This window comes from Scyliorhinus canicula, chromosome 1 (assembly GCF_902713615.1).
Source record: "Scyliorhinus canicula chromosome 1, sScyCan1.1, whole genome shotgun sequence".
NCBI classification, from domain to species: domain Eukaryota; kingdom Metazoa; phylum Chordata; class Chondrichthyes; order Carcharhiniformes; family Scyliorhinidae; genus Scyliorhinus; species Scyliorhinus canicula.
The window spans coordinates 248,090,415-248,115,649 of record NC_052146.1 but is presented as its reverse complement, the minus strand read 5'-3'; the positions used below and the strand labels follow the sequence as shown (position 1 = coordinate 248,115,649).

Genomic DNA, 25,235 nt, shown 5'->3' with positions numbered 1-25,235 from the left:
GACACATTCAAGCATGAAGGGAAGTGAAAATAAACAATCCAGCTGTCTAGAAGCTGTCAATTACAACCTACTAAAAGTATCTCTTTGAATATCCCTTGGAAGGCTTACAGATCGAAGGATCTTAGGGGGTTTAAAGCCTTGTGATGTGGTTTTGGCTTTCTATGAAGTCAGAACTGCTGCTTTCCAGAATTTGTCAGAGGCAGCAGGTGTAAGGGGCAGTGGAAAAAGCAGCGATTTCTGTTCACTGTTACTGCCTGGACTGTTCTTTAGTTTCAAAGCAGGGGTGACAGTCCAAAGATGTGCAGATTAGGTGGATTGGCCATGCTAAACTGCCCTTTTTGTGTCCAAAAGATTAGTGGGTTTACTAGGTTACAGGAATAGGGTATTATGCGTGGGCTTAAGTTGGGTGCTCTTTCCAAGGGCCGATGCAGACTCAATGGGCCAAATCACCTCCTTCTACACTGTAAATTCTATGAGACGGACAATCAGCGGTGACTTCCACCCCAGGCACCCGACATGCCCTACCCATGCACCCTCAGCCAAATGGGGACCCTGCTCACTGGACTGTATACCCTGTACCCCAGACACCTGCACGTCACATTATCTGGACTGGGAACAGGTCGTTCCCCAGTGCATACTCACCCTCTTGTCGCAGAAATGTTCCCGGTGGTGGGGCCCAGCCCTTGAGTGTTCGGAAGTTGGCTGCTGTGTCTTAGTTGTTGCCTCCCGCAATGTTCAGGCACAGTGTCGAGGCATCATGGTATGATTGGGATGATAGGCAATAACCCCCACATGGGCACCCTTGCCCATGGCGATACACTTGGGACGTGTGAAGTGCTTACGATTGCGATTCCCTATTATTAGCAACCTTTAGCTGCACAGCCAGAAGCCTCTGCGGTCAGTGGGAGTTATGGGTGGTCGGTGGGGCAGGCGTGCTGGGATGGACCCTGGAAAGGGACTACAGAGTCCAGGAGCTGATATGGTGAACCCGCAGGTGCTGAGACTACCAGCCCCCCCCCCCCCCCCCCCATCCCTCCCCAGGCCATGTGCGGCCACCCCACCCCGCAACTCCCCCCCCCCCCCCCCACACACACACACACACACACCCAAAGGCGGCCCACCCTGACTGAGGCTGGCCCCCGGTCCCCAGTGCCCCTGGGCTCTTCCTGTAAGCGAAGATGACTACTCACCTCCTCGGCTCCCTGCAGCAGCACTCGGCTTCATACAAGGTGCACTCATTGGCACCCGCGTGACCACTTGCTGGGGAGGCCGTTAGATAAGGGGTCACTCCCGTTAATTGTATGGAGATTGGGCTTAAGTGCCGATTATTGGTTTCTTGCCATGCTACTGCGGGATCGTGATTTTAGCAACAGGAGCAGGCCGGTTAGATTGCAAACAGATTGCTGCCCGACGCGGTTCTTGAATTTGGCCTTGCCCACAATTTAATGGCCTCATCACGCTCTGTCTGACTTGAGTGCAACACTGCTATTAAATTCCACTCTATTTTCTCCTGCCGGAGCTGAAATCGGAAGTGCAAATCCGGAAGCAATTCCCAATCCTTAGCCATACAGAGTTGTGAGGGATTCCCTAGGGACTCCCGCTATTGGGCCGCCAATTGGAGTAGGTGGGCCGATAGCAAGGTCACGTGGTGGGCCCTCCCCAACGCAATTCAGCCCCCCCCCCCCCCCCACCCAGTATTCTCTGGGTCACCCTCCCCCCCCCCCCCCCCCCCCACCTAGTACAGGGTGACCTGCCCACTGTGCCCGCCCTACCCCCCACCAGAGACCCCCAAAATAAAGTGTCAGGAACCCCAGAAGAGAGACCCTTGTCTGGAAACTAGAGAATAGTCTAGACAGAGGTTGTGAAAAATCACTGCTTTAACACTCACCTGGGCAATACACCTGCTGGCTCAGGCAGAGGAAGCAGCACGTGTCAATTCCTGGAAAGAGAAAATCAGTCAGCTGGTTTTAAACCCCCTCAGATCTTTGATCTGCAAGCCATTCATTCATTTCTCTTTGATATTGATTTTACTAGGCTGTGATTGACAGCTTCCACACACACCAGCTGTCAGCATTATTCCATTCATCTCCCTTCATGGATGAGTAACTTTGAATTGGTCAGCTGCGAAACTAACTGCAATGTGTATAAACATTGCAGTTTTAATGTAAGCCTACTTGTGACACTAATAAAGATTATTATTATTATATGAAAGATACCCATCTCAAGTGGGTTGAAGGATTCCCAATGAATCAAACAGCAACTGTAGATATTTTACACAGAAGAGTTTGTAAAATTCCTGAGAATGAACAGTGTAAAATGTATTAGAATTCCACCATTTCATCATTCTTCAAATGGAGCAGCAGAGAGCACAGTAAAATTGTCAAATATGCTCTTGTTAAGAAAATGCTAGATACAAATTGGAAAAAACGGCAGTTTGCAGTGAATCACACTGGCAATTTTGTTTATTTAACACAACACTACCTGCAGAACGCCAGCTGAATTGTTTCTTAGAAGACAGCCTAAAACAAGATTTTCATCACTGAAGCCACATTTAGCACAAGCATTAGAAGAGAAAAAAATCCAGGCAAAATGGGAGTTAACAATGGGGGTAGAGTGAGGAAAAAAGTCTGAAGTTCAACCAGAAGATTAAGCTGGAAGAACATCATCATAAGTGATTAAAGTTGTTACCAGGAAGAGTCATGAAAATATGTTGTTCTCATACACATTTGGTCAAGATGTTTGGTAGTGGTTTGCACGTATAGATAAGTATCTTACCTTCAGAGATTCACATAAGAAGAAGGGGATTGGGAAGAATCAAAGGAGCCTAATTATCCAAGCACATCTTTTGGGACCTGTGGGAGGAAACCAGAGCACCAGGAGGAAACCCACGCAGACACGGGAGAATATGCAGGCTCTGCACAGACAGTGACCCAAGCCGTAAATCGAACCCTGGTCCCTGGCACTATAAAGGCAACAGTGCTAACCACTGTGCAACCGTGCCACCCATGAAAGACATGAAATGTCTACAAGCTGTGTGTGTTTGAACCTTTGTTTAATGTTTTTATTAAGGAGGGAGGAGTGTAATAGTGCCCTCTTGTGCCATTTTTGTGTTTGCATGTATGTATATAAAGTTAAAACAGAATAAACTAGTTTTTCAGGTGGGTACTTTGAAACTCAATGTTTTGTACACACACTTTTGGCTGTCTTGCAAAGATATCACAACGTATGGACCAAAATTAGGGAAAGTATACAGGAAAGGCACTAGTACATCAATTGTAGAATTCAAGAAAAACCTTATCAAGACAGAGATAGAATCTAATATTAAATTCACCACAACATAGAGCGGATGAGGTGAATAAGTTAGATATGTTCGAAGGAGTGCTGGATGAATGCAGTAGGGAGTCAGAAATATAAGGAAATAAAGATGAGGGTAGATGAGAGGAATCTTGTGCAGCATAAACACCAGCATAAGCCATTTGGACATAATGCGCTGTACTGCACTGTAAATCCTCTGTCATTCTTGTAAATATATATTTAAGTACCTCCTTCAGGTACCACACTCTGAGGGCCTTGGGCTTTGATTGGATTGGTACTTGATTGTGCTTGACAAAGTATTGCAGTGGTTTTCCATTGCCTTCTGCAGTATGGCTAACCAGGAAACTCTTAGCGCCTGCCATCAGGGGTACTGGAAGGATTTACAGGCTGACAATCAACCTGTTTGGCTACAATATGAATGTACCTTCCAAGATCACCAATTCTTGAAGTGGGATTTGAACCCAGAGCATCTGGCCTAGAGGTAGGGATGCTACCCCTCTGCCCTAACACATATCAATGTTGCTTTTACTTATGTAATAATATCATTCCCGTAATAGCCTCCCCGAACAGGCGCCGGAATGTGGCGACTAGGGGCTTTTCACAGTAACTTCATTGAAGCCTACTCGTGACAATAAGCGATTTTCATTTTTTCATTTTCATTGATCTCTGCTTCATTGCACAGATAGTCAAAGATGTTTCCTGTACAAATTTAATCAGGTTCCTAACCCTAAATGTTCTAGTTTGGCTTGCACAATATTCTGTTCAATGATTCTATCAGAGGAGTGGGACTGACTCAGTCCTGTATAGACCCAGTAGGGACACAACAAGCCAAATGACATCTTGCAGTGCAGTAACATCGTCTTTCAACACATCTTTCCCTATATTACAACAATAGCTACAATTTAAAACATATTTTCATGTGTGTAGAGTGTTTTGAGGCAATGAAATAATAATAAATGTCTAATGATTTCTTAATTAGAACTTGCAGAACAATGTGCTAAATATGAAAATTTGCAGAGTGTGGCATCATACCAAATTGCTTGCTTTACTCATAGCCTCTTTAAACTTTACCTTTTCTCCCAAGGCAAACAGGAGGTGGGTTTTAAACAGCCACACAGCAAAGAAAACTGACATGCTCTTTTTGGTTTTTCATGCTCCCAGTCTGTGCTATAGTACTTCATTTAGATGAATCAAGATGTCCTTTTAAATATATATTTTTTTATCTTCCAGACAATGGCTTATAGTTGATGAGAAATGGCGTATGATTACTGGTAGGGTGGAGCCTTCTCTGGTGCTTGTCACCGTATCCGATAAGGATGGCTTTCTGTGTCTTAATGCACCAGAAATGGAAGAACTGAAGATTCCTTTGAAACTGCCAACGTCAAATCCTGTAAAGATGTGCAGGTAACCTATTCTGAGGTTTAAAAGTATATATTTTTATTCAGATATTTCAGTTTATAACATGCAAAGTATTCCAACCATTCAAACAAAATTTTACATTATTACAAAACCACAATATCCCCAACACAACCCGATCCAACCTAACCCAGCCTCGTACCAAGGCTAACCACCCCTACCACCAAAGAAAACCCTACCAAACTAACCAGCACCCCTCCCCCCTCCTCTCCCAATAGCTATGGTAACCAGCTCATTACAAAAGGTAATGAATGGCTGCCACCTTGACTAAAATCCATCCTCCACCCTCTCCTAGCATAATTCATCTTCTCCAGGTGCAAAAATCCACCAGGTCCCATAACCAAACCAAAGCCTTAGGTGGCGCCGGTGACCTCCAAGGAGGCCCAAGTCTGAAATACCAAAGATGACTACCATTGGGTACAGCTCCACCCTAACCCCTAGAATCCCTGGTATTGTTTTGAAAAAGGAGAACCAAAACTCAACAAGCCTGGGCAAGACCAAAATATGTGTGCATGATTCACTGGCTTCCTAGAGCATCCTTCACACCTGTCCTCCCCCCACCCCTCCCCTCCCTGAAAAGAACCCACTCGTTTGCGCCTTGGTCAAGTGTGCCCTATGCACCACCTTAAAATTGTATCAAGCTTAACCTTGATCATGAGGAGGTGGAGATGACCCGATGCAGAGTTTCACTTAACACTTCCACCCCAAGACCACCCCCAACTTCCTCTTTACTTCTTCCAAAGAAGCCTGCTCTGTCACCAACATCTGCCCATATATGTCTGCAATCCTTCCTTCCCCTAGCTCATCCAAATACAGAACCCTATCCAAAAGCAAAAGGCATTGGCACCCAGGAAAACGAAGGAAGCTCTTTATGCACAAATTCTGCACCTGCAGATATCTAAGTACATTCCCTCTCGGAAGCTGGAACTTCTCTGAAATCTCTTCTAGCCCTGAAAATCTACCCTTCGAAAACAAGTCTCTAAATCTCTGTAACCCCTCCCTCTCCCATGCCTTGAATATTGAATCTAGGCCAAATGGCACAAACCTATGGGGCGGGATTCTCCGTCCCGCCAGACTCATTTTCTGGCACGGTGTGCACTCGCCAGCAGTGGGATCCTCCGTCCCAACTGCTGGCCAATGGCGTTTCCCATTGTGGCCACCCCCACACCGGCAGGAAATCCGCGGGCGTGAGTCCGCTGCTGGCGAAGCGGAGGATCCTGCCGGCGGAGAATCCCGCCCATGACTTTTACAGATCGGTGCCAACAGTGACATGGAGCCTAACATAAAATGCTGCCCTAAATTGGTTCCAAATTCGACGAAAATCTTACCAGTGAGAATGGGAGAGGAGTGGCAACAAGAGCCCTCAAACTCGATCCAATGCAAGAAGCCTCCTCCATCTGTCCCCATATAGTGTCCAAGCCCTTAAACCACTCCCGTACTTTATCAATGTTTGCTGCGCAGCAATAACAGCAGATTAGGTAGTGCTACCCCCCACCCCTGACTATCTATTCCTCTGTATAAAAAAAAAGCCCATTACACCTGAGGGGTCTTGCCTTCCCAAATAAACGTAGACGTTAATTTATTAACACTGCTGTTATAACCTGCCTGCTTAACATTGGCTGGGGACTAATGACAATCCCACAATCCAGGGGGAGTATGAGCTTCCCCAATGAGGGGGGCAGGAGAAATTATTAGCAGACTCCCTGCATAAATAGAGCTGGCCAGTTTGGAACCAGAGGAGAGGGAGAGTGAGCAGCAAGGGAAGTTGCTGCTGTATATATATGTTATTGTAAATAAATGTTATTTCTTTGTATCCTGAAAACCTGTGCTGGTTTCTTTGTGGCCCTCACAAAACTGGCGATGAGGGTTAAAGTGAATAGCTGTCTACACTGCTGAAGTCACCTCCCTGGATTTTTGTTGGATACAGGTTGGAAGTTGTTTTCTATTACACCATGCCTCTGTATGAACGTTTGGATGTTTTTGATGCTGCGCTGGAAAGCTGGAACCAGTACGCACAAAGGATGCGTTACTATTTCCGGTCAAACAACATCACTGAAAACGAGTGCCAGGTGGTCATATTGCTCACTGCCTGCAGTCCGCATACATTTGGGGTGATTAGGAGCTTTATGTACCCCGCTGTGCTGGACACCAAAACGTTTGATGAACTTGTGAACTTAGTGGGGCAACATTTTAACCCAACCCCATCCACGATAGTCCAACGTTACCGGTTTAATACCGCTGAGAGGACCCCAGGAGAATCCCTTGCCGACTTTCTATCCAGGCTATGCAGGATTACGGAGTACTGTGACTATGGTGAGACCTTGTCAGAAATGTTACGTGACTGTTTGGTTTGCGGTATTAACAATGCGGCCACCCAGAGAAAGTTGTTAGCTGAGCCAACATTGACTTTTCAACAGGCCATTCAAATAATATTGTCCCGAGAAAGCGCGGAACGAGGAGTGCAGGAGCTACAGGGAATGGAGGTGCATGCCTTGGGGTGCAACCCCTCCGTCCGAAAGCATCCCCCCTGCACCCCTGCGGTACCTTGGGCGAGGCGACGTCCGGATCGACGGCAGTGGCCGTCAGACATTCCTCCCCGAAGGGAGCCTTCTCCAGAACCAATGGATGAGGAGCCATGTCCGTGTCAGGCTTGTAGGCGCCGACCCCGTCGCGGACGCCGGTCCTGGGGGCGCCAGAAGTGCCGTCGCTCCGACCGAAACTGGGGCCAGCCGAGGGGCCGTACCTTTCATTTGGATGAACCTGCGTCAACTACTCCAGAGGACGTGGAGACGGAGGATGACTGCCTGCAGCTGCATTGTGTGGCAGCTCCTCATGTGGCCCCCATTAAGGTGACAGTACGGGTCAATGGTCACCCGCTTGAGATGGAGTTCGACACTGGCGCAGCGGTCTCCGTGATCGCCCAGAGGACATTCGACCGCATCAAGCAGGGTATACAGACCCTTACATTAACCGACACACAGGCCAGGTTGGCCAGCTATACGGGAGAACCATAGGACATTGCAGGAACTACGATGACCCCTGTTATTTATGGACGCCAGGAGTGGCGTTTCCCACTTATCGTGGTGCACGGCCACGGGCCCAGCCTGTTGGGTCGGGACTGGTTGCGCCATTTGCAGCTGCAGTGGCAGCACATCCTCCAAACAGTTTCTGGAGGGTTGACTGAGGTTCTAGGATGATACCCAGATGTATTCCAGCCCGGTTCGGGGAAAATAAAAGGGGCTGTAGCCCGTATCCAAGTCGAACCAGGAGCTATGCCGCGCGATTTCTGGGTGCGCCCGATGTCTTACGCCTTGCTCGAGAAGGTAGAAGGGGAGCTCACTCATTTGGAGACTTCGAGTATCATCAGGCCCGTCTGTTTCGCTGACTGGGCAGCACCAATAGTACCTGTAATGAAGCCAGATGCCACAGTTCGCTTGTGCGGTGACTATAAACTTACAGTGAATACGGCTTCCCGACTCGACCGATACCCAATGGATCTCTACGCGAAGCTTGCAGGTGGACTCTCGTTCACAAAATTAGATATGAGTCACGCCTACCTACAGTTGGAGCTGGACCCTGCCTCCTGGCCATATGTAACGATTAATACACACCGGGGCCTGTATGAATATACACGTTTGCCGTTTGGAGTATCCTCTGCCTGCGCTATTTTTCAACGCTTTATGGATGGCATTTTGAGAGGTTTACCGCGTGTTGCTGTCTACTTAGATGATGTTTTGATCACAGGGACGTCGGAGCAGGAACATTTGGTAAATTTGGAGGCTGTCCATAGACGCTTTTCGGAGGCTGGAGTCCGTTTACGTAGCACAAAGTGCGTTTTTCAGGCGAAGGAAGTAGTCTACCTGGGTTATCAGGTGGATCGCGAAGGTTTGCACCCCGTCGCAGAGAAGGTGCGCGCGATTCAACCGGCCCCCGTCCCGACTGACACTTCGCATCTTCATTTGTTTCTCGGCCTCGTAAACTATTACGGGAAGTTCCTCCCCAATCTGGCAACTACGTTGGCCCCATTGTCCCTTCTGCTAAAGAAGAATCACACCTGGGTTTGGGGTCAGCCGCAAGAAACCACTTTCCGGCGGGTAAAACAACAATTGTTGTCATCTGGGTTACTAAGCCACTATGATCCTGGAAAGCCTTTGCTCGTCACATGTGATGCATCCCCGTATGGTATTGGGGCCGTCCTGTCCCACAAGATGGAGAATGGGGCTGAGCGGCCGATAGCTTTTGCATCCCGCACATTGACTGCAGCGAAAAAAAAGTACGCGCAGATCGAGAAGGAGGGCCTGGCAGTGGTCTTTGCGGTGAAATGTTTCCACCAGTACGCATATGGCCGCCACTTCACTATCGTGACTGATCATAAGCCTCTGTTGGGACTTTTCAGAGAGGATAAGCCAATACCGCCCATTGCTTCCGCACGGATCCAGCGCTGGGCTTTGTTGCTCGCTGCATACGAGTATTCTCTGGAGCACAGACCAGGAACCCAGATAGGGAATGGCAACGCACTGAGCCGATTGCCTTTATCGACCGGCCCCATATCGACCCCCACGATCAGTGAGGTGGTTGCAACCCTAACTTTTATGGACACCTTGCCTGTCACGGCATCACAGATCCGTGAGTGGACCCAGACGGAGGCAGTCCTGTCAAAGGTTCGGCACATAGTCCTGTATGGTGGGCAACATAGACAGCTCCCAGGCGAGTTGCGGGCATTTTCCTCCAAGCTGTCCGAATTCAGCGTGGAAGACGGCATCCTTTTGTGGGGGACGCGTGTGATTGTCCCGGAAAAAGGACAGGAGCTGATACTGAGAGACTTGCACAATGGGCATCCAGGTGTGACCAAAATGAAAATGTTGGCCCGGAGTTATGTCTGGTGGCCAGGCCTCAACACCGACATTGAGAAGGTGGCCCAAACTGCTCCATTTGCCAGGAGCATCAGAAGCGTCCGCCGGCCGCGCCCCTACATCACTGGGAATGGCCAGGGTGGCCTTGGGCGCGCTTGCATGCGGATTTCGCCGGCCCTTCTCAAGGATCCATGTTCCTGCTATTAATCGAAGCCCAGTCTAAATGGCTAGAGGTGCATAAGATGGGAGGCACAACGTCCTGCGCAACAATAGAGAAGATGTGTTTGTCTTTCAGTACGCATGGCCTCCCCGAGGTGCTGGTCACGGACAATGGCACTCCGTTCACAAGTGAGGAGTTTGCGAGGTTCATGAAGATGAACGGCATACGGCATATCCGCACTGCCCCTTACCACCCGGCTTCAAATGGGTTGGCGGAGCGCACAGCGCAGACATTCAAACGAGGCCTAAAGAAGCAGTCTTCCAGGGTCGATGGACACGAGACTGGCTCGGTTTTTGTTTTCATATAGGACCACCCCCCCATGCGGTGACTGGGGTAGCTCCCGCAGAACTCCTAATGGGCCGAAGACTTCGCACCTGCCTTAGCATGGTTTTCCCGGACATTGGCGCAAAAGTACGCCGCACACAAGAACGCCAGGGACATGGTTTTTCTCGGCATCGGCCAATTTGGCAATTTATGCCCGGTGACCCAGTGTTTGTCCGGAATTTTGCTGATGGTGCCCATTGGGTCCCTGGCATAATCTTTCGCCAAACGGGCCCTAACTCTTACCAGGTACAAGGGGCGTCTCCAGCGCAATCATGTATACAATGTTCGGTCCAGAAGACTATCCCTGCCAAAGATTCCCCGCCCCAGGTGCTCATTTCTACAGCCGCAGAGGAAAGTATTCCTCACAATGTTCCTCTGGTGCCTCACTCAAAGCCTGCGCAGGTCGTGACAGAACCGCGTGGAGATAAAGATGATGGAGGCAGCAGACTGACTCCGAGATGGAGACACAAGACACCTCAGAGGGGGAATCCTCGGGCCCACGGCCATGGATGTACAACCGTTATGCCGTTCATCACAGAAGCGCCAGTCTCCATCTCGTTACACGGCGCCCAATCCAGCGCCTTGTGCAAATGGTGTCCGGCCTGCGGCAAAACGAGTCCGACGCCCTCCTTCGCCAGGGTCTTCAGTGGATTCCTTGGACTTTGGGGGGAGGGATGTTATAACCTGCCTGCTTAACATTGGCTGGGGACTAATGACAATCCCACAGTCCTGTGGGAGTATGAGCTTCCTCAATGAAGGGGGGGGGGGGGGCGGAGAAATCATTAGCAGATTCCCTGCATAAATAGAGCTGGCCAGTTTGGAACCAGGGAGAGAGAGGAATGGGCAGAAGTTGCTGCTGTGTATATATATGTTATTGTAAATAGATGTTATTTATTTGTATCCTGAAAACTCGTGCTCGATTCTTCGTGACCCTCACATAAAACTGCCAAAGAAAGACTGTGAGACACTGAAAAAAAAAACCTTGGCAGAATATTAATTTTCACAGTCTGGACTCTTGCAGTCAAAGTCAAAGGAAGGACATCCCACCTCTTCAAATCCACCTTCACCCCATCAACCAGACTAGTCAAGTTAAGTTTATGGAGTGAGGTCCAATCATGAGCCACCCGAATTCCCAGATACTGTAAATTAGTCTTAACCGGACGAAACGGTTGTTTTCCCAGATCAGCTCCCCTCACTTTTGCCATGGTTTAACTTCTACCCCCAAAAGGAACCAAACTTCCTGAGCATCTCCATTATTCCCCCCACATTGAAAAGAGGGGCTATAATGTACAATAACAGGGACACCCTATGGTCCCTCCATTCCAGTTCTACCCTCCTCCACTTAGAAGACGATCAAAGCACCATGACCAGCAGCTCAATTGCTAAAGCAAACAGCAGCGGGGATGATGGACACCCCTACCTCATACCCCTGTTCAGTTGAAAGTACCTTAAGCTCAAGGCATTGGTACGGACACTCACAGCGGGAGCCCTATACAAAAGCTGAACCCAGGATATAAATTTAGGCCTGTAACCAAATCTCTCCATCATCTCGCAAAGGTACCTTCACTCAACCCGACCAAAAGCCTCCTCCCTGTCCATTGAGATAATCACCTCTCGCATGGCCACTGAAGAGGGCGACAGCACCACATTCAAAAGTCTCCTAATGTTGGGTGACAGCTGCCGGCCCTGATCGAACCCTGTCTGCTCCTCCAAAATCACTGCTAGCAGGCAAGACTCCAAACGAGTTACCAACACCTTAGCCAACAGTTTTGCGTCAACATTTAACAGAGAAATAGGTCGATATACACTTCGTGGGGTCCTTGTCTTTATTCAAAATCAGGGAAATCAATGTCTGCACCAGCATGGCTGGCAGTACCCCCTGAGACAACAAATTGTTAAACATCTCCAACAAAAGCAGAACCAGCAGCCCAGCAAACTGTTCACCAAACTCAACCGGGAATCCATCTGGACCCGGTGCCTTACCTGTCTGCATTGGCGGAATGCAGTTCAATCTCCTCCTGTCCAATCTTTGCCTCCAGCACCTGCCTCTTCTATCCCACTCCACCTCCGGAAAATTCAACTCATCTAGAAATTGTACCATTGTTGATTCCTCGTACGGAAGCTCTGACTTGTATAGCCCACAGTAAAAGGTCCCATTGACCTTCCCGGGAGGAAGTCTGCCGCCTCAGGTGGTGGGCTAACAAGTGGTTAGCCTTCTCCCCATACCACAAAACGTTCCCCTCATGCAGCGAAGCTGGCTCACTGCCTTCCCCATTGACAACAACTCACAAAGTCCACCTATACCTTCTTCATCTCTCCCAAAAGCTCCGGTGTTCGGGTATTTGAGTACTGGCGGTCCACCTCTGGAATAGAATCCACTAGTCTTTGCCTCTCCACCCTTCCAGATTTATCCCTATATGATTTGTATGAAATAATCTACCCCGCCCCCCTACTGCTTCAATGCTTCCCAGAACATGGAGGGTGAGACCTCTCTGCTCTTATTTAACTCCACATACTTTCCAATAGCAGAGGCTAGCCGCTTGCAAAAACCGTTCTCCACAAGCAACGCTGTGTCCAATCTGCACGGGGATCACTGAAAGTGTCTCATCTCCAACAACAGATCCATGTCATGTGGGGCATGATCTGATTTTACTATTGCTGAGCACCCCACCCACCTAACCCCAGAAATTAAAGACTTACTCAACACAAAAAAAATCAATCTGGAAGTAAACCCGATGTGGAGAAAAGAAAGAAAACTTGTTATGTCTCTGATGTCTAAATCTCCAAGGATTCCCCCCCCCCGTCCCCCCATCTGCTCCATGAACACCAACAGTACCTTTGTCACCCCCAATGTAATGAAGAACATGGGACTCAACGTGTCCAGCCGAGGGTGCAACACACAGTTGAAGTAATTCTCCCCCTCCCCAAGCCTCGTGACCAACACATAATCGAAGAACCCCCCCACCACCCACATAACTAACTGATGCGTATCAAGATGTTACCAATGATGGGTGTGTCCAGAACCAGGGGTCACAGTCTGTGGAATCAGGGTAAACCATTTCGGACAGAGATAAAGAGACATTTATTCACACAGAGTGGTGAGCCTGTGGAATTCATTACCACAGGAAGTAGTTGATGCTAAAACTTTGAATATATTCACGAGGCAGCTGGATATAGCACTTGGGGAGAATGGGATCAAAGGCTATGGGGAGAAAGCAGTATTAGGTTATTGAGTTGGATGATCAGCCATGATCGTGATGAATGGGGGAGCAGACTCGAAGGGCCAAAAGGCCTCCTCTTGCTCCTATCTTCTATCTATGCAAGATCAGGAATATACACCAGTACCTTCTGAATAAATTCCATGTCATCCAAATCAGCGCATATACATAAACTAAAACCACCGGCATGCCCACTAACACCCCACTTACTATTCCATATCTCCCTCCTGGTCCGCCATAATGTTGACCGCAGAAAAAGCCACCCCCTTATTAAGCAACACTGCCACCCCGAACGTCAAAATAGAGTGAAACACTTGTCCAACTCATCCTTCCCCCAGACTTGTTTGATCCCTAACTCTTAAATGGGTGTCCTGTAAAAAGACCACATCAGCCTTCAAATGGGAAAATGCCCGCAATCTTTTAACGTCCATTTTATCCCCCTCACATTCCATGTAACCAACCGAACCAAGAGTCTCTGGTCTCTCTCTCTCTCCCTCTCTCTCTCTCTACAGCCGCCCCCCCCTGCCTCCCACACTCAGTCTGGTGAGTCGCAGACCTGCACCAGCTTCAGGCCCACCCATAATGGGCACCATCACCCCTATCCAATGAGTTCAAAAATTGAGGAACCTGTCCCTAGCTCCTTGCCCTCCCTTCCACTTAGCCACCCCCAGACACCAGACATACAATCCAATGAAAACCAAAAACCCCTCCCCACCCCCAACAAAACAAACCACCCAAAACCTAAGCTTGTTACCTGAAGAAACAAAAGAACCCCCTCCCCATAGGTAACTAGCTGTAGCCACCTCCTCTACTCCGCTGCTGTTAACTAGAAAACATGCTCGGTGACCCCCATCTCGGGTGAAAAACAAAAATCTTTCACACCATGTATCCATAACAGCCCCCCAACCCATGCCCAATATCAGGCATTATAGGAAGAAAACAGAAAACTCCCTCTCTCCAACAGTTCCAACAATACAATAAACAACCCTCATACACACCCAGAAACAACCCACCAACAATTCCCATTACAACAACACACCTTACCCCACTTTACAACCATCCCACACACGAGAGAAGAAAACTTTTATAAATACAGGAGAACTCAAAAATGTTCAAACAAAAAGGATCAGAGTGCTCAAAGCCTTTAGTTCCTCCCCAGTCTGTGTTTATTAACAAACTCATTCGTTTTTTCCGGCGCATCAAAATAATCTGTCTCTGAAAATAATGCGAAGGTGAGCTGGGGACACCATCACAAAACTCATTTTGCTTATGTAGAGGGTCTCCTTGGCCTTATTAAACACTGTGCACCTTCTTGCCAACTCTGCCCCGACATCTTGATATATTCGGATGGGATAGCTTTCCCTTTTATGTCCTTCACCCATTTCAGGACCTGCTCCATATCCAGGTACCCATGGAACCGGACAATTATCGCCTGTGGTGGCTCCCCTGATCTGTGCTTCTGTCTAAGTGATCAATGGGCCCGTTCCAATTCAGGAGGCGTTGAAAAGATCCCCTCCCCCGCCAACTTCCCAAACATCTTACAACATAGTCTGTGGCGCTTGTACCTTCCAGGCCCTGCGGTATTCCAACAATCCTGAAATTCTGTCATCTGGAGCAGTTTTCCAGATGGTTTACTTTGGCCTTTTTGCTCCAGCACCACAATGCCATCTCCACCTCCAATGAGACAATCTGCTCACTCTGATCATTGAGCGCCACCTCCACCTTCTTAATCGTCATTCCCTGTGCCTCCACCTGCTGGTCGGTCGCACGAATAGGTACCCCGGCCCTCTCAATCGCACAAATAAGTACCCCGGCCCCCTCAATCGCACAAATAAGTACCCCGGCCCCCTCAATCGCACAAATAGGTGCCCCGGCCCCCTCAATCGTACGAATAGGTGCCCCAGCCCTCTCAATCACACGACTAGGTGCCCCGGTCCCCTCAATCGCACAAATAGTTGCCCCGGCCCCCTCAATCGCACGAATAGGTGTCCCAGCCCCCTCAATTGCACGACTAGGTGCCCCGGTCCCCTCAATCGCACAAATAGTTGCCCCGGCCCCCTCAATCGCACGAATAGGTGTCCCAGCCCCCTCAATTGCACGACTAGGTGCCCCGGTCCCCTCAATCGCACAAATAGTTGCCCCGGCCCCCTCAATCGCACGAATAGGTGTCCCAGCCCCCTCAATTGCACGACTAGGTGCCCCGGTCCCCTCAATCGCACAAATAGTTGCCCCAGCCCCCTCAATCGCACAAATAGGTGCCCCAGCCCTCTCAATCGCCTTCATCAGATCCTCAGCAATCACTTGTCGCTATTTCTCAAATTCCCGTGACAAGAACTCCACCCAACGTCTCAGTCGTCCACTGAGGAGGCAATGATGCCACAGAGACCGCTGCCATTTTTTTCTTTCTGACGCTCAAGAGACGTCTGAATCCGATGAAGATCGCTTGCCTGACTTATTCCTAGTATTAAACCCCTTAGACATCACTCAACAGAGGGGATCTAATTCTGTCACACTGTACCAATTTCTTCCTAAAAATCATCCGTTATACGGGTAAAAAGGTCCAAATAAACCAAATCCCCTGACTAGCCACCTTGTGTGCGGCTGCTGACCTCATAGCCACTACCGGATGCCCTCACTGAGTTCTCCATATATTTCTGCTTGATGCTTACTGCTGCCGATAGCCACTGGTGGCCAAATCAGATTAAATGGGGTGTGCTCTGTATGCTTTACTTCAAAGGAATGTTTTAAAGGAGGAGAAAAAACACTTGATACAGTGGTGGACCTTGTCGTGAAGTGAATTAGATCACCTTGCTGAAAGCAATATCTTTTCTTCACCTCTGACGCCTGAGTTTAAATCTAATCTGGATAGAGGTTTGCATAGACTGCTGCATGGTATGCTTCCTATGACTTTGGGATTAATTATGCTTGACTTCATGACTCAGTAGTGAAGAGTTATCGGTTCAATTCTAGATTTTTATTTCATAACCAGAAAATGTTACGGCCGAGGAGGATACTGTCCTATAATTTCCTTTGTGCTGCCGTGACCTAAGATGATAGAAATGGCATCTGTTAAAAGGAAGACCCTCACCACAATACAATTGTTGTGTGATGAGGTAAAGGGTGGATCATATAGGGCAACAGAAAACAACATTTTGGTTCATGATCACCGTTGCCAGCAGCCTCCTTTAATGGGAGTACGAGACAATGGTAATCTTAGCACAGTGTAGAAAGCTCCTGCAGGTTAGCGCTTTTGATTGGTTTTGATGGAAAAACACAAACTGACGAGCTTCAAAATGGAACTTGATTTAAATCTAATTTTGTAATAACAAGAGGGTGAGAATTCCTCTGGTCACTGTTATGGTTTTGAATTCCAAACAGAGGAAGCCTTCACGAAGCAGCCAAACACGTGGGGACCAAAGGAATTCTTAACCCCAAATGGTATCATGTTAAATGCATTTGATTTACTTTTTAAAACTTTTGTTTTTGCAAAGTGTGTGGGGATGCGATATACAAGGTAGAGATTGTGGTGATGAAGCTGCTGATTGGCTTAGTACCTACTTACAACATAGCAGGGCTTTCCGACTGGTGTGCTTTGAACCTTCAATGAAACCAAGATATCCAAAAGAAAAGGACCCACTTTTCCTGGACAATGACAAGGTAATTTGTTGCAGCATATGGCACAGATGAAATTGCAATACTTTTAAGGCTTGTATTCATCTTATAAAAAATAATTTTGATTACTTGAAATCACTTTGTTGTTTGAGGACAGAAGATTTGCATCTCAGCTTCTCCCTATGTTGATATATGACCAGCTTCTAAAATGTGTATGAAAATGGACTGTCCTCTGAACTTGCTTTGGTCTTGAGGTCTTGAGTTTCCTTTCTGTTCTGTCTCTCACTCTCTCTCTCTCTCTCCCCCCCCCACTCACACACTTCCCGTACTAGAATTGATGATGATGATTCACCTGGTGGGAAATTGACATTGTTACCTGACACTGTACTGCGATGTCTGCTTATTTTTGATTGTACAGCACTTAAGCGTTTAAAAATGGCTGAAGGGACTCGATTCTGGGAGTCCCGTCCCCATTGCCAGTGCCTCAATTTTTGCTGGCATGGGATAAGATTGTGAGTCACGAGCCCACATGCTGCAATCTTGATCTGGTTAATGGTAGGCATCTCCTAGCCCCTTGCAATTTCATGGGCTTGTGGCAGCGTCTCCAGGATTTGTGCTTCATGCCCCTCAGAGGAATCGTGAATCATAGTCTGGATTTAGGAACCTTTTAAAAAGTAAATTAAATAATCTTACCCATGCCATAGAATCATACAAAAGTTATGGCACTAAAGGAGGCCATTTGGTCCATCTTGCCCATGCCAGCCTGAGGACATGCAGGTGCTCTTTCTAATCCCACTTTCCTGCACCGGACCATAGTCATGTAGCTTACAGAACTTAAGGTGCAGATCCAGGTACATTTTAAAAAGAGTTTAGAGTCTCTGCCTCCACTACCAACCCGGGCAGCAAATTCCAGACTCCCACTACCCTCTGTGTAAAAAAAAAAATGTTCTTCCTCATGCCCCCTCTACAGTTTCTGCCACTTATCTTGAATCTATGTCCCCTGGTTTTAGAATTCTCCACCAAAGAATACAATTTTATCCTGTCCACTCTATCTCTTCCCCTCACAATTTTGTACACCTCAATTAAGTCACCCCTCAGCCGTCTTTGTTCCAAGGAAAATAACCCCAACTTATCCAATCTCCCCTCGTAGCTACGCTTTAACCCTGGAGATATTCTTGTAAATCTCTTCTGCCCTTCCTCCAGAGCAATTACGTCCATCCTGTAATGTGACCAGAACTGCACACAATACACCAGTTGTGACCTCACTAGTGTTTTATACAATTCTAACATTATACCCTTATTTTTATATTCTATACCTCTGCTTTCTTTACAACCTTGTCTACTTGAACTTCTGCTTTTATGGGCCTGTGCACTTGTACACTAAGATCTCTCACTTCATCTACCCCTCTTAGTTATTCCCATTTATTGTGTAATCCCTATAACTGTTTGCCTTCCCTAAATGCATGACCTGACACTTCTCGTGTTAAACGGCATCTGCCACTTTAGCGACCACTCCACCAATCCATCTATATTATTTTGGAGATTATAGCTATCCTCTACACTGTCCACCACTCGGCTAATTTTTGTGTCATCTGCAAATTTCCCAATTGTGCCCCCACCCCCAACATTCACATTCAAATCGTTAATAGATCACACAAACAACAAGGGCCCCAACACCAAGCTATTTGGAACATCACTTGAAATAACTTTCCATTTGCAAGGACAGCCATCGACTACTTGTTTCCTGTTATTAAGCCAACTTTTTATCCAGTTTGCCACATTGCCCTGTATCAGCTGGACTTCTACCTTTTTGGACCAATCTGCCATATGGGACTAAGGTCTTGCTAAAATTCATGTTTACAACATCCACTGCACTGACTTCATCAACCCCTCTTGTCAACCCTTCTTGTCACTTCCTCAAAGTATTCAATCAAATTTGTGAGGCAAGACCTTCCTTTAACAAATCCATTCTGAATATCCCTCACTATTCCATGCTTTTCTATGTGTCGGTCATCCTATCTCTCAGGATTGATTCTACTAATTTGCCCACCATCGACCTAAGACTAACTGGCCTATAATTCTTTCAATCCCTTTTTAAACAATGGAACTGTGTTTGCATTTCTCCAGTCCTCCAGTACCTCATGCCCTGCATGCCCATTCCCTGCTCCCATACCACAGAATGCCATCTCTGTTCCCAGCCACTCTCCTTGGTACCCATTACTGTCCATTCCAAATCAATGCAAACTCCTGCCTCTTCTGTGCCCATTCACCCAGTATGCACGATGTACATAATCAATGAACCATATAAAAATATTGGCAAGTGTAGAACTGTTAAGAGAAAATAAAGGACCCGTTCATAATTTATTTTCCCATAAAAGTGTCAATCAGGCAGACCATTCATGTATCATTTAGAGACTTTAAACATTTCACACATCTTAATGTTGTCCAAATAAACATTGAGACATCGACAAAAGAGACCATAAAAAGAACAACTTGTTATAACCACGTAAAGGTTTCAATCAAAGTCAACAATTCAACTCACTTGTCAAAGCAGAACCCCCTGCTGAAATAATTGCTTTTATTGGTCTGGACTCGTGCTTGGCTGAGTCTATCTTTCTATCAAATGCCTTTTGAAAGTTCATATATACATCTACTACACTACCATTATTAACCTTCCCTGTTCATTCATCAAAAAACTCCAGAGTTATTAGGAGATGTTTTGCCTTTAGCAGTTTGTGTTGGCTGTCTCTTTGACCTATGTTTCCCCAAGATCAATTTTTTTTTCTTGGTAATATTCTCTAATAGTCTTCTCACCGTTGACAATACGCTGATTGAACTGCAATCACTATGATTGCACTCCCTCTTTTTGTGTAGGGTGTAAAATTTGAAATCATCCAATCCTCAGGCACCACCCCCATATCCCAGAAGGATCATAAGATTATGGGTTATGGCATAATAAGTTCCAAGAAATTATTAAACTAACCAATCCATTAACATTATGATTAATATGATGTAAACAATGTTTTCTATTGCAAGTTGTGCCTCCCTGAAAAGCCATGAGATACCAGAGGCATCACTGTCAACTTTAGAGATTTAATAAAGCCACTATTATTGCTGAAAAGTGGATCATGTTGCTGAAGCTTTTCATCTGGCACTTGTTAGCACAAATGTAAGAATGCTAAATTTCAAATGATCAAACGCATGCTACGGGAGTAAACCATGCTGATTGTTTGGCAAGTTGACTTAGATTGGCCATGGAGAAAGCAACAGGAAACTGTAGGCTCCCTAAGGGCCCTGTTAATTCAAAAAAGATGCACGGCTTGAACATAATCCTTTTGTTGGCAGAGAAAAAGTCCATATGAATGTATGTCACTTCTAGCAAGCATAATGAGCTACTTGGGTTTAACTGAATTGAGTGTTAGTGTAGCTATTTGCAAGTGTGAACTGGTTAAGCACAGTCTGTACTCTGCCTATTGGGAACAGCCAAAGGATCATGCTATTTGATTTGACCAGCCAGTTGCTGAGACCTATGTACCTGATATTGCACCAAAACCAAAATACATTTCTCAATTGTACGGAAGGCTGAATGTCTTGTTGGGCTGATGGCAACATCGTGTTAGTGGTTAATACCACCCACATAGCCAAAGCTTAGTAGCAGTATGAAATGGCTTGCTTTAATCTGTTGTTCAAAGCCATTATTAGAAGCAGTTACAGTGATCGGAACTTTTTTTATATTATGACATCAAAACAACAAGAAGCAAGTTTACAGAACAGAAAATTCTCAAAGACAGTTCGGCTATTCACGTTTGGAGGAATTTGTGTTCTAAGCTGAAAGTTAACTCGAGCAGAAGATTTTAACAAGTACTTTAGAAGAATATTTGAGAAATAAGAAAGGAGCAGAAAATCTTTTACCCTTCTAGCACACTGGTGCAGAAATTCCATTGAGAATGCATTAGGAGGGCCCTAAAATAGGGGGGGGGGAGGGAATCTGGTTTGCTGGAATTCAGCAATGCACTGTGGTTCCTGCAGGGCCTTGGAGGCCAAGCCTCTGGCTGGCCCCTATTGGTGCAGTGTTCAGGGAAGAGACATCCAACAACAGAAGTTGTTTTATTCCTCTGAGAGCTTCACTCTTTTCAATAGTGACAATGTGTAATGAAAAGGGTGACAATGGACCAGTTAGTTGAAGGCTAAAATTTAAAAAATAGTTATGTTTCAGCCACTCCTTTCCAAGCTCTTTACCTTTTGCACAAGGGTCACTGTAGAGCTTTTATGGTGGTTGCCGGGGTGATCTCAAAGCCCTGTGTGCCCTGGAGCTGACAAGTTATGCTAGACTTTCAGGTCTGTGTCTGAGGCTGGCTCCATTGTGGTGTTGGCGCCTGTCGAAACCGAAGCTCCTGCTGTGGCAGTTCAGAGGTCAGCAGTGGACATGATTCTGCGGTAATTGCTGGCCCCCGTTTTCAGGAATGAAATTTTGATGCTTAAACTTTTTGTCACTTCCTATAAAGACCACACTCTTGGGCAGATGAAATGGAGTGCAAATTTGGCAACGTGTTGCTGACCACACCCATAAGATATACAGAGACTTGCTTATTTATATAACTTTTTTGTTCGCATTATGTGAGTAATATATTTATTTATTTTTCTACCTGTATACAATGGGAAAGGGAAGTGCTATTTTGCTAAAAGCAGTCAAAGACCACACACTTTTTCAAACCGATATCTTACAGGCTTCTTTCCAAATCTTTTAAGTTATAACCTCTTCCCCTTCCATGTCTAAACAGCTCTTTGCAACAGTATAACCTGTGACTGTCACCATGAATAACATGAAATATCTGCTAAGATAAATAAAACACTTGCATCCAGTATGCAGCTAGTATATTTCAAGTAAATAACTTTTGAAATGAGAGAGTTTTAAAAAATCTGGAAACCTCATCGCACCCTCCTGTTTTCATCTCAGTCCTTAGTATCGTCATCTCATGGCCTCTTCCAAAGGCTGGAGCTTTCCCTTAATGCTGCTCCCTTATCAAACAAATAATCTGCAGTTAGCCTTTAGTTCGCCGCAGAATATGCCTATTATGTTGTATTTCCTTGATCGTTTCTGGATCAAAATCGTGGAACCTGGAACTCCCTAAACAACAAGGTAGTGGGATACATTTCACACCCAATACTCCCCCCGCGCTGTGGGAACCATTGCAGGCAGGATGGAAGATTTGACGACCATTTGAAGGTCTGTTGACCTCTGGCGGAACTTTTCAGTCTCGGGACGGGTGTAACCAACAACCTCCGTCCCGTAATAATAATAATCTTTATCAGTCCCACAAGTAGGCTTACACTAACACTGCATGAAGTTACTGTGAAAATCCCCTCGTTGCCACAGTCTGTTTAGGTACACGAGGGAGAATTCAGAGTGTCCAATTCACCTAACAGCACGTCTTTTGGGACTTGTGGGAGTAAACCCGAAGGAAACCCACACTGCACGGGGAGAATGTGCAGACTCCGCACAGGCAGTGACCCAAGCCGGGAATCGAGCCCGGGTCCCTGGTGCTGTGAAGCAACAGTGCTAACCATTGTGCCACTGTGGGTGCATTACATCACATGAACTGCAGCAGTTCAAGAGAACTGTTCATCACCACCTTCACAAGGGCAATTAAATGCTGGCCTTGCTGCAACACCCACATCCAATGAACAAATATAATAAAATAAAGTTTACTCGAGGATCTCCTAACCAGTGGACTTGAAGAGCAGGCCAGATTAAACACCGCTAAATGCAGCTAATTGTGGGAAACCCTAATGGGAGATTAGGTAGTTTGAAATACAACTAATGTGTACTCTGTACTTCATGTTTTTAAAACTAATCAGTGTTGACCAAAGAATCTTGCACCAAATATTATGATGTGTTTTGTTTTAATGGGTAGTATAATTTGGTAAAAGTAGAGGCCGTAGGAGTCTCTTATTGTTCCAAGTGGATATTTGCTGTTCATCCAAGGGTTCAATGATGCATTATTAACATAAAGGTTAAACTGATATCTTGCTCCTGAAAATCTCTTGTTTCTCTATTGTCACGCCTGTGGAAATCTTTCACTGTAATGAGGTCAATCTTTTTCACTCCCTATTGTAGACTGTCTACAACGATACCAGTTCCTGCATGATGATGTCTGAGGCGACTGTAGAAGATTTTAATACCAAGTTGGAGAAAAAGGTTAAAATGGAAAATTTCAGGCCTGTGGTAGTAGTGAAGGATTGCAAACCATACGCAGAGGTGAAGAGTTTGCTTACATTTGCATGGAAATGAATAGAAATTAATGTGTACTCTGTACTTCATGTTTTTAAAACCAATCAGTGTTGACCAAAGAATCTTGCACCAAATATTATGATGTGTTTTGTTTTGGGGTTGCACCCAAAGCAGCATCAGCTTTGTTGCATTCTTGCCTCTGAATCTGAAGTTGGCAGGTTCATGTCCCTCTCCTGGAAACTCCTGTGAACAGAATTTGGCCTGACAGTTCACCACAGTGCTGCAGGAATGCTGCACTGTTTGAAGGGATGTCCTTTGGATGAGGAGACAAGATGAGGTATTCAAAATCATGAGGGGTGTTGATACAGTAAATAAAGAAAAAGCTGAAAGTAATTGTCAAGAGAACCAGTGTTAGCATGGAAGAACTTCGGCTCTGAGTTGATGAGCTGGGGTCCGAGCTGCGGATACTGCAGCACATCAGGGTGAGGGAGAGATACCTTGACGCTGTGTTTCAGGCAGTCACGCCCTGTAGGTTAAGTACTTAAAACTTGGCCAGTGGTTCTGGGCAGGATGGTGTAACTGTGAGTGAGTCTGGTCGAGAGATCCTGAATTTAGCATTAGAGGAGCCTCAGCTCTTGACCTTGTCTAACAGGTAAAATGTACTTGCTCTCTCTGTGGATGAAGAAAAAGACTGCAGGGGAATGGGCAAACTGTACAGGAGGCCATTCCAGAGGGGAGGGGAGGAGTAAAAAGACAAGTGGTAATGGATTCTATTAGCAGGGGTATAGATAGAATCTTTTGTAAACAGGATTTGTAAACAGGAGTACGCATGGTGTGTTGCCACTTGGTGCCAAGGTGAGGGACATCTCAAACCGGCTTGAAAGGATTTTGGAGAGGGAGGGGGAGGTTCCAGCTGTTAGGGTCCATGCTGGGACCATCAACATACCCAAGAGCAGGCAAAGGACCTGTTTGGGGATTCTCAGGAATTAGGAACAAAATTAAGGAACAGGACCTCAAGGGTTTTCATCTCTGGAATATTACCTGAGCCATGTGAAAATTGGCATAGAGATAAGAAAATCAGGGAAGTAAACACGTTGCTAAAGGAGTGGCACGGAAAAGAGGGGGGACACTGGCATCAGTATTGGGACAGAAAGGAGCTGGACCATTTGGACAGGTCTGGGATCAATGTCCTAGCAGAAAGACCAAATAGGGTGGTCACAGGGACTTTAGTAAATGGGGGGAGGCCTCTGGGTAAGTCAATAACAGTTTCAAAAACAAGTCACAGGAACGAGAGCAAAGAAACAGTCAGGAATCCTACGTCAGATCGCAGGTAATAGCAAAACTATAATAAGTATATCGATTAAACCAGAAGAAAGAAATAATAAATGGATGAATAAGGCATCAGTGCTGAGGGACAGGTTACAGTGTATAATGTTCAAAATGCAAATGTATAGACTGTAAAGAATAAATTAAATGAGTTGCAGGCTCAAATGCAAATTGGAGATTACAATACTGTTTAGTATCTATTACTGAAACATTGCTGCGGAATGGTCAGTACTGGGAACTTAATAAACCAGGTTATAAAGTTTATGGATGGTAGGGAAAATGGCAGGGGACAGGGGTGGTTGGGTGGGGAGTAGCCTTACTGATTAGAAATGGAATCAATTCATTAGTAAGAGAGGAAGGGAAAGTATCCAGGTGAGACAGCGTGGACGCAGGAAGAGTAAAGGATCTAAAATTGTAATGGGTGTTGTATACAGACCCTCTGGCAGCAGTTCGGAAGTGTAAAATTGTATAAATACAGAAATTAAGCAAGTGTGTTGCAAAGACAAAGGAGTATTAATGAGGGATTTTAACTTTAACATACAATGGGAGAGGTATTCAAGCATCTGCCGGAAAGGTAGTGAATTTCTGGAGTGTGTCAGGGATAGTTTCCAATGACCATATGTCCTAGATACAACAAGGGGGGGGGGGGAAAGCAATATCAAATAGTGATCACAACATGACCAAGTACAATGCAATGTTTGAAAGTGAAATTTATATTT

The 25,235-nt window shown here is 46.1% G+C and overlaps 1 protein-coding gene across 1 annotated transcript in view; it reads left to right on the top strand.

Moving 5' to 3' along the window:
* Positions 1–25,235, top strand: part of marc1 (mitochondrial amidoxime reducing component 1) — a 56,858-nt gene that overhangs the window by 7,933 nt on the left and 23,690 nt on the right. The window contains exons 2-4 of the mRNA XM_038810758.1: positions 4,546–4,719; positions 16,838–17,003; positions 23,077–23,217. Coding sequence (XP_038666686.1) covers positions 4,546–4,719; positions 16,838–17,003; positions 23,077–23,217 — 481 coding nt within the window. The remainder of the gene's footprint in view (positions 1–4,545; positions 4,720–16,837; positions 17,004–23,076; positions 23,218–25,235) is intronic.